We start from the raw sequence: 10,705 nt of genomic DNA, 5'->3' as shown, positions 1-10,705 counted from the left end.
TCAACCATCCCAACGTGATTATCGGCCAATAGTGATCGGTAGCCGATCAATCGGAACACCCCTAATATATATATATATATATATATATATATATATATATAATATTTAAAATTACACATTATATTATGTATTATATACTTCTGTTTAAGTCAGTTTGGAGTCAGCATTTTTTTGTACTTTTATTACTTTTTTACAGATTTTTTTTTTAAATAATTGTATTCAGCATGGACATATTAAATCAATAGTGACAGTAAAGACATTTATAATGTTACAATAGATTTCTATTACAAATAAATGATGTGTTTTTGAACTTTCTATTCATCACAGAATCCTGAAAAAAAAGTATCACAGCAATAATAAGAAAAGTTACTTAAGCACCAAATCAATATATTAAAATCCTTTCTGTTACACTGAAGACTGGAGTATTAGCTGCGGAAAATTCAGCTTTGCTATCACTGGAATTTTAATATGTACACAATTTGAGCTGAATTACTGAAATAAATGAACTTTTCCACGACATTCTGATTTATTGAGATGCACCTGTATATGAAAATAGAAAACAGTATTTCATAGTATTACTGTTCTGATACTAACTAGACGTAGCCTCTGTGAGCTTAAGAGACTTCTTTCAAAAACATTACCTTCACGCTGGGTCTGTGCTGAACACGCGTGCCTGGGCAGAGCGCAGCTAATGTGTTGACTTAAGCCCACAGGGCCTGGCATTGTGTTACGCAGCTGTTTTCTATGTCTGCATGCTAAAGCACCGCTATCCCTATGAAGCAGAACAGCTGGTGCCAAACAACAGGCCTCGGGAGTTAGCAAGGGGAAAATATGCAGCGCGCACACCACGGCTGCAAAGGGAGGCAATAATGATAGCAGAAGAGAGGAAAATGTGAAGTGCAGCACGCATGGTATCACTAAAGCGGTTTATACTGTTGCCATGGTACACAGAGCGTAAATATTATATAAGAAATCTTAACTGCCATCAGGGTGATGTACATTGCTTTTTTAAGGATTGACAGTTAAAAGTGTAATAAAGGGGCTCTTAGTCAGCAAGTAGGGCCATCAGGGGCCACACACACACACACACACACAAGTGTACCCTTGGAGTGTTTTCTGTGCGGTTGGAGGGCTCCTGTCACACACTGTTGATGGAGCCTCCTTCCTTTGACATGTTGGTGGGCATCTCCGTTCCAAAGAGGGGTTACCACAAGAGCAGTCTGATCAGAATAAACTAGATCTTGCCATTAAAGGCATAGTTCATCCAAAAATGAAAACTGTCATCACTTACACACCCTCATGACTTTCACTCTTTTATAGAACACACAAAAAATACATTTTAAAGAATCTTTCAACTGTTGTCCATACGAAGGCAATGAGGTCCAAAACAACTTTGGATTCATTTGACTTTTATAATACTGAGACCCCTTTTTCAGAATATCTTCTGTGTTCTACAGAAGAAAGTAAGTCATACAGGTTTGGACATGAGTAAATATTGACAATTTTCATTTTTGGGTCAGCTATGCCATTAATGCTAAAGGGGCCAATAAAATGTGCATTGTTTCTTTTTTAAATGTCTTTCACAGAATTAAACATCCAAGGACTGTTTTCCACTTTCAAAAGTAACTAGCCTCAGGGTGGTTTAAAACTTGGCCGGGTTTCTGTTGGAATTTCCAGACCACCCAATAACGGATATTAATGTTCCTTTCGTTCCTTCTGTCTTGCTTCACACAATCATCAGTAGCTTTCTAGATTCCTCCCATTTACTGATCTGTATGCCTCAGGAGAGACTTTACTCACGAGAACGTCATTGCTTATGGATGGCAGTCATTCTGACACCGTGTCCTAACCATAGCATCAGCAGCATTATGCGTCAAGACTTTGTGACTGTGCTTAGTTCCTATTTTTGTCACGTTATGCCTGGTAGTCCCTCCCACAGTGAAATCTCATTGGAAAGAAATCATGCTCCATTTGGTTTTATTTTAAACATAAAATACGTTTTGATTGATTGGCTGATTGATAGTCACTTCGTGCAACTTTAAGACAAGGTGTTTTGTACAGTGTTTTGTCAAAACAAGATATCTGCTGACAGTGTTGGTGCTTGGGAGGTATTGCATATGATACACAGATTTTTTTTGACATACACAATGAGTCAAAGACTTTGATGTTGCTTATAAGAGAAGGCTGAAACCTTGAAATGCTGTGCTAGAATCATGTGTGTCCTCTAGTGACGCAGATATGGTGAAACGGCTTTGAATATGCACTAAGGAATTAACCCAAGGCTGTTCAGAATAAGCCATTTATCCTAAACCTTGTTCACTGTACCTGAAAGCACCTTGGTTGTATTGGGAGGTCAGCATAACCTGTTGTATTCCTTGCTTTGAAGATCTTCTGAGGTCTTTCAAAGAGAAGTTGAGTCACCCTTTAGCAGAGTAGCTTTGATTGATGAGGTCTTCTGGAGGTTAACGGTGCCTCCACACTTTGTTGGTTTGCATGCCTTTATTTGATGGTACTGGCAAGTCACTTTCTGGCCATGGTTGACGTCCTCAGACAATTATTCGAATTGAATTTGATGGCACATTTTCTACTCAACTCACTCCTTTTTCCTCTTAGTGCTTTCTGTGTTTGACTTTGAGCATAAATACATTAACTTCATTCTTCTCTCTCAATATAGGGCTAATAATTCACTGCTGATATCACTCAGCCACAGCGGCTGTCAAAGCCTGAGTCAGTCCACGTTTCATAATAGTCATATAGACAGATGACTCACTTCGCTGATGAATTAGGGTGCAACAGAGGGCTTCTGATGCGTAATGCCATAGCCCTCAGTCACAGCAGATTGAGTGATACGACAGGGTCGAACCATCATAGAACACTCAGAAACAAAAGGCGCACACATATTGCTTTATTTCATGAGTGAGTAATCGCAATTACCCAGTCACCACGTGTTTGCCACAATCAGTGCAAACATGAAAACATTGGCATTGAGTCAGCATGTTTACATGTCTAACTGCTTTGAAATGCATGATATGCTTGGACTGCTGAACATCGAGTAGTCCTCTGTGCCCTTTGTAGATGCCCTTGACTTTTGCTCTCGTCTAAAACGTGATGGAATCCATCATTCAAAAGAAACCACACAGCTCAATTGTGCAACAATGTGGGGATTTTGTGAGAATGCTGGGAACGGCAGCCTGGCACAGACCACATATCAGCTCCGTTAATCTAGTGATGTTTCCCAGTAAGAAAAGAACATTTGTCTCTCTGTATGTGTACATGTCCAGCGGGACCCATTAATTACTTGCACTGCGAAGCTAAGAAACGGCACTGCCATGTTCTCGGCCATGCTTTGTGTGCTTTCTTTCTGTTTGCCCAATGAGTTCATTGGGATGGCTGGCTCCTTCCTTCTACAAGCGCACCCACAGCCCATTACAATGTAGATGTTTCCTCGAAGGTGGTCTAGAATACCTGGAGAAAGTTGTCAGTTAGCATTCCCATTCATGTCAATGGCAGTTTTTCAGTTGGCACAATTTGAAATCTGACATCTTTGCGTGGGGCATATATGCAAATCGGCATATTGAAAGGATTTCTGAAGAATAACTGAAGACTGAAGTGTTAAGAGAGTTATTGCTGCTAAAAAAAATTCAGCTTTGCCATCACTGGAATAAATAGCATTTTAAAATATATTAAAATAGAAATGTTATTTAAATTGTAATATTTCACATTTTTACTGTTTTTACTGCATTTTGCAGACTGAATGAGCATAAGAGACTTCTTTCTGAAACATTAAAAAATCTTACAGACCCCAAATTTTGAAAGGTCAAATCGTGTGTGTGTGTGTGTGTGTGTGTATATATCAGTGCTGTCAATCAATTAAAAAAACAACAACTAATTAATCATTTTTTTTCTGAAATTAATCGCGATTAATCTCACCTAACATTAACATTTTTAAATTTGCTTTTATATTGCAATAATTTTACATTTAATCTTCAAATTAATGTTGAAACAAAATAAAGGCAGTATATATTAAATATTTGTTTAATGGCATTGTATTTATGACTTAAGGTGAGTATCACTGATGCCAATACTACTGATGTATCAGAAATAATGTTTCCTAATATTTAACCATTGACTGGCCAATCAACATTACAGTATAATTGAGAGCTACCAAATTAAAAAATATTTTAGACTTAAAAAAATAACTAATTTATCTTAGACTTCAACTAATAATCTAATTTAATATTCACATAAACCCATTATAATAAATTTCATATTTACCTGTGCCCTTCAGCAAGTAGGAAATAAACAGAAATTGAATAAAGTTATCAAACACTACATTTTAAATTAAATATAGTTGAATCCTTGAATCCTTGGCTGCTTTAAGAGCTGCTACTGCTGCTACTGAACATGACACAGATCTTACACACATCGTATTTTCTTACAACTCTTTACCTTTCTTGACCCATTTCAGGTTTTAAAGTCTATACTAATGAGCTGACGAGTTGAATGGGGTGTGTTAGATGGTGTGTGTGTGTGTGTGTGTATATATATATATATATATATACACAAACCTTGTGTTAGGATCTTGTGTAACTCTTTTGATTCACTTCAAATCTTGACTACTGTATATATGTATATGTATATATATATATATATATATATATATATATATATAAAAAAATAAAAAAATAAAAAAACAAAATATCTTCTTTTATACTCCACAGAAGTCATACAGCTTTAGTACGACATGAGGGTGTGTAAATGATAACAGAATTTTCGTTTTAACTTGTTTAGAACCCAGAATTTTCCTTTCTGTGTGTTCGTTTGTCATCTGTTGTTCTTGGTGCTATTAGAAGACTGGAGCAGAGCAGAGCCATTAGCGTTTCTGACGAAGTTGAAGACTCTTAAACCCATTAACGTCTAGTAAGATCCGTGTTAGTCGTGTAATCAGCTCTATGATGGAGTTTGAAATGTTTTGTGTACTCTCCCTGCCCACTCTATATATATATATATATATATATATATATATATATTGGATGAGTTCATTAACCCGCTAACTAATTGCTTCAGTTTACTGGTGTCACAGTTAATTTTTTGTTTGAAACAAGATATTTATCTTAAAAAAAAAAAAAAAAAAAACAGTTTCCTATGGTGTTTTTTCTTCTCATATTTTGGTCAATCATCATGATGCTCATTTTTGGTGTAGTTACAACATCTACCAGCAGGGGTTAACGGGGTTATGCTAGGCAGCCAAACCTTGACCTCTTAATTTCCTCCAAAACACCTAACACAACTGCTGCTTCAGCCAGAGTTGCTGTGGTGATAGGGACACGTCACAGACGTCAGACGTGACTAATGAGGAGAAACAGAAAGCACAGCCTTTAATGGATAATGGATTGGCTTATTATGTCAAATGCTGGAGGGGAGGATAGAGAAGTGAGCTTTGGCCGATATGCTCAATTTGTCCAGTTTGAGCGAGGCACAGGGACTCTTAGCAGATGAGTCACAGGCGAATGTGGCAAGAGGGTGTAAGTAAGTATGCTTGGCCATGGGCGCTGTCGGCTAATGGGTCTTTGTGAGTGAGCTTGTAAGTTGGTGACTCATTAGGCCGTAGTATCCCTCCAATCCTTTTACTCTCATAGGGCGAACAAGGAGAGACGAAGAGAGATCTGCGGTGGCATCTCAATTACTCTACTAGTGCAGATAAAATGCGTCATCACCATTTTAACTATTTTTGAGCCAGTAAGTTTGATTTTCAGTGGAGCTAAAATTGAAAATGAAGTTGCAGGTTGATTTGTGTTAATTAAATTAAAACATAAAATACTTATAGCTAATAAGCTTTAGTTAGAGCCAAGAAATGTGATTTGAAGTGACGTGTAGGCCAAAGTATGGTGTCACATACTCGGAATTTCTGCTCTGCATTTAACCCATCCAAGTGCACACACACAGCAGTGAGTAGTGAACACACACACACACACACACCATAAACACACACCCGGAGCAGTGGGCTGCCATTTTTGCTGTGGCGCCCCTGGAGCAGTTGGGGGTTCGGTGTCTTGCTCAAGGGTCTCACCTCAGTTGTAGTATTGAAGGCGGAAGAGAGCTCTGGTTATTCACTCCCCCCACCTACAATCCCTGCCGGTACCGAGACTCAATCCTGTGTCCTTTGGGGTACAAGTAAGACCCACTAACCATTAGGCCATGACTGCCTAATGGTTAGAATAGAGTACTTGCTAGGCACAGAGCAACACAATTCATCAGTTTTTGCTTGGTTTTCCTGAAAGAGACAGAACAAGTTTAAATGCACAGAATTAATTTTGTCAAAGTTTATGAGTACTCTAGCACATTAACACAACCCTAGGTTGCTTCAAGGGTGTACTAGGGAGTCTCCAGGAAATACAATATTAAAATATCCCATGTACTAGGTGTAATAGGTGCATTTTCTAATTTAGGCACCCCAGGATAGGGCTTTAAATTTCAAAGATTTGTAATGATGGTCATTACGTACTCTTCACCCTCTTAGAACAAGTCTGAAGTGTTTTATGAGTGCAGCTCCTGCAAGGAGATTTAGAAATTGAGCGCAAATACTTTATCTTTTAGCATTAGTATGTCATGGAGTCTGACGCGCCACAGTGTTTGTGTTAAAACGTAATATGTCCAAAAACATTGTAAATGGAATGATGTCCTTTCATCAACCCCTCTCTCTGTCTCTCCTAGATGGCGGGCCGTGGGAAGAAAGAGAACAAATGCTCGGTGAAGGCGGTGGAGGAAATGTTGGAGTCCATGCAGATCACCATGTCTTAAACCTCAGCTCTGTCCCCCCTTCCCACAATCTCTGTCACCACAACACCATGGCAGCTCTCTCTGCTCACTAGAGTACACCACCACCACCACCCACAGACCAGACCACCCAACCCAACCACCTCTATATCAGCTCATCCATCTTTGTATTGTTTTGAGGTCTCCGGGTAGGCATTAGACACCCAGAACCAATCCACACAGTTTCTCGATTCAACCTTCAGCACTCCTTTATTTATTATTAAGAGCTTATCGTTGGGTCGATTGGTGGAATCAAATGCGTCTGCGATGGAAGTGAGCATGAAAAGGAAAATCTATGTAATGTTTCTAGTTCGGTCAGTTCTTGTAGTTTATAAGGGTTCAATTAGAGAGTAAACTGAGAGAAGATGGAAATGTACTTACTGTATGTGCAAGAAACTGATGTCATGACTGATCTTAGCAAAATAAAGGAACCAGCTGGAAGATCAGCTAAAAATCAGTTTCTTTCTTAGCAAAATAAAAGACTGCATTTTTTGACTAACCATACCAATGTTTTGGTGGGTCTTCATTGATCAATTGTCTGTTTCATGCATTGAAATCCAAGGAGCATTTCTTCTGTCTCGTCCGGTTTTCTTGGAATGTTTTGACTAGTCGTTTTAAATCGCACAACTGGAAGATCAGCTAAGAACCTGTTTCTTTTTCAGCAAAATAAAAGACTGCATTTTTATAACTAACTATAACAATACTTTGGTGGGTCTTCATTGATCAATTATCTGTTTCATGCATAGATTTAAAAGGATAATTTTTTTTCTGTCTTGCCCTGTTTTCTAGGAATGTTTCGACTTGTTGTTTTCAATCACCCTGCTCAAAGATCAGCTCTTCTCCGTGCCGCTGTAAGCTAATGAGCGGTTAGAAGCCTGTTCAGACCACCCTTGGACCACTGAATGATAATAGCAATAAAGAGGATAATAATCGCCATTACTATGGTCATATAATGTGCCCTCAGAAGACTTCAAGAAGCGATAATGCCCCAGCTTCACGCTACCCCATTGGGCAGCTGCGGGGATCTGCTGAAATACTTAAGAGCAACAGAACTTCCCATTAAAAGAAGGCTGAGCAGCAGGCTGTCTCTCACTCCCGACAATCGGACTGGGACTCGTGCCCTTCAGTTACAGCAAGACCATCAGAAAAGCTCAGGCGGTAATTAAAACAAAAGCACTTTGAATGCATAAATGTGAGTTTTTCTCAAGTGGCAGAAAGGGAAAGATTGAGAGAGGCTGTGAAAAGGAGGTCTGGTTTCCTTCTGCACTCATTTGTAACGGTCACATCGCTTTCGGGACTAAATGAGCGTTATTTTCTCACTCACCCGTGCCGGGTCAGCTGCTACTTCCATCTCTTTTGTTTATTAAGTTGTGGCAATTGTCTCATAATTTCACATGCAGTCCGGTGGAAAAGTTGAGCGTTGACTTTATTGCCTCTCTTTTTTTTTTCCCCCCTCATGGACCGACTGACTTGTTAAGGGGCTTGAAAGCCTGAAGTGGGAGCGGTGAAAGTCATTTACTCGTCAGTTTTAATACTTTGGTCAGTGGATGTGTCTACGTTTGATTTCGCATTCCAAGCTCACAGAACCGATGAAAGCCTGGGGACCGCAGAGGGAGACTGACAGAGCGGTTATTTTTACAGGAACCACTGCATTGAAGTGTAGCTTTTTGAGGAACCATCAAGGATGGTTCATTTGAGAGAGCAGATCATTTACATGTGGATCCTTGTCTCCAAGGCAACTAGGAATGGAAGAAGTCAATGCCCTCTCTTGTAAAGGTCATTAAAGGCTTGTAAGTGGTCTGTAAAAGAACATGTCAATCACTTTGACGTGTGAGTGATGTGCAAGACCCACAAAACTGGCCTTCAACTTAACGCAATAGTGCCATCTGTAGTCAGGAGGGTGTTTTCTTTTCCTCCTCTTTTCCAACTTTTCCTCTTATTTTCCTCTTTTCCAAGTTTAGGAATCTTTTCATGAAAAGTAAGAAGTTTTTAGAAAGAGGAAGTTGAAGAGTCATACAATTCACATTTGAAAAGAATTTGCCAAGATGCTCTGGTGTAACATGAGACATGCTATAATCAGGTAGCAACTATTGCAATTTATGGGAATGTGTTTATATAGTGTTGTTCATCATCAACACGGAAACAGAGTAAAAACGGCTGCATCTGATTTAGTGTTCCAGTAATCACAGCTCTAATTTCTGCGGTGCCTTCTTAGGAAGATGGAAAATCAGATGAACCAGACTTTCCTTCATGCCAAAAGGGTCCAACAGCTGGAGTATTTAAACGCTATGCCATTGAGGTCAAAGACAAAGCACTGTGGATTAGTTGTTCGTGTTATTTCTAATTCCTTTAGATTATGTCACAGCTCAACCTTAGATCTATGCCTGAACAGCAAGCTTGTGAATTGGTCCACTGATCTATTATGTATGGACGCAGTTTCCACCTCAGAGTAAAAATTGTAAAGGTAATTGCATCCTATTTTACAAATACGACTTTGTTTCTCATAATTGAATTTATATTTCACAACATCACTTTATATCTCGCAATGAGATTGTTTCTTGCACTTGCAACTTTTTCTTGTAAATTGCAACTTTAAATATCACAATGTGACTTTGCAATATGACTTTAAATATTGCATCATGACCATATCTCATAAACCTCATATTCTCAATAATGTGACTATATTTTGCTGACTTTGTCTCGCAATTGCAACTTTCTCATATTTTTTACTTTATATCTCGCAATTTTGATATGCTCAACTTCTCATAATTGTGATAGTACATGCCACAATGTGACTTCTAAAAATATGAATTACATTTGCAACTTTCTTTCCTTGTGATTGTCACTATATCTTGCAATTGTGACCTTTTTTGCAACTTTAAATCTCACAATGTGACTTAGTATCTTGCTTGTATGACATTATATATCATAATTTAATATCTCACAATTAAAACATTTCTGGTTTTATGCCTGCTCAAAATTCAGTATAAAGAGGTAATGCTGCATTGATGTCAGACTAAATTATGCCTTTTTTCAGCCCCTAGTATCAAAGTATACAGTTGCAGTTGCTTTGTAAATGCATTTATGCCACCTCTAAGCAGCATTAAACAGGCATGTGTAAACAGGGGCACCGCTAGCAATTTTGGGCCCTATGAAAGAATATGAGGTTGGGCCCCCTACCACACCAAACATACACTATATTGCCAAAAGTATTGGGACACCCCCTTCTAATAAACAGGTTTGACTACTGTCTTGTACACTATATTGCCAAAAGTATTGGGACACCCCCTTCTAATGAACAGGTTTGACTACTTTAGTAATTTACATGAGTACAAATCTTAATGTTTAAGCATATAATGATATTCAGGGAATTGTGTGCTACTAATTTTATACCAATAGTTTGAACAGGACCCTTTTCTATTCTAACACGACAATGCCTCTGTGTATAAGGCAAGGTTTAAAAAAAAATATATATATTTATTCAGTCAGTGTGGAAGAACTTGACTGGTCTGCATAAAGCCAAGTCCTAATCCCAGCTGAACACCTCTGGTGTGACTTTAAATGCAGACCTTGAGCCAAAAACTCATCACCAAACACCAGTGACTTGTACATACATATGGACAAAAGTATTAGGATTGAAAAAGGCACTTCCAAAACTGTGGCAACAAAGATGGAAATACAATTTTTAAATACATGAATTATGTTTCCATCTTTGTTGCCACAGTTTTGGAAGTGCCTTTTTCAATCCTAATACTTTTGTCCATATGTATGTACAAGTCACTGGTGTTTGGTGATGAGTTTTTGGCTCAAGGTCTGCATTTAAAGTCACACCAGAGGTGTTCAGCTGGGATTAGGACTTGGCTTTATGCAGACCAGTCAAGTTCTTCCA

At 38.5% G+C, this 10,705-nt stretch overlaps 1 protein-coding gene across 1 annotated transcript in view; it reads left to right on the top strand.

Moving 5' to 3' along the window:
- Positions 1-7,473, top strand: part of LOC107679651 (ER membrane protein complex subunit 2-like) — a 37,025-nt gene extending 29,552 nt beyond the window's left edge. The window contains exon 11 of the mRNA XM_016475268.1: positions 6,715-7,473. Coding sequence (XP_016330754.1) covers positions 6,715-6,801 — 87 coding nt within the window. The 3' untranslated portion in view covers positions 6,802-7,473. The remainder of the gene's footprint in view (positions 1-6,714) is intronic.
- Positions 7,474-10,705: the final 3,232 nt, after the last annotated feature.

Source organism: Sinocyclocheilus anshuiensis, unplaced genomic scaffold (assembly GCF_001515605.1).
Source record: "Sinocyclocheilus anshuiensis isolate Anshui unplaced genomic scaffold, SAMN03320099.WGS_v1.1 scaffold2170, whole genome shotgun sequence".
Classification (NCBI taxonomy): Eukaryota; Metazoa; Chordata; class Actinopteri; order Cypriniformes; family Cyprinidae; genus Sinocyclocheilus; species Sinocyclocheilus anshuiensis.
Note: the sequence above shows the minus strand (reverse complement) of the source record. Positions and strands in the feature narration are given on the sequence as shown.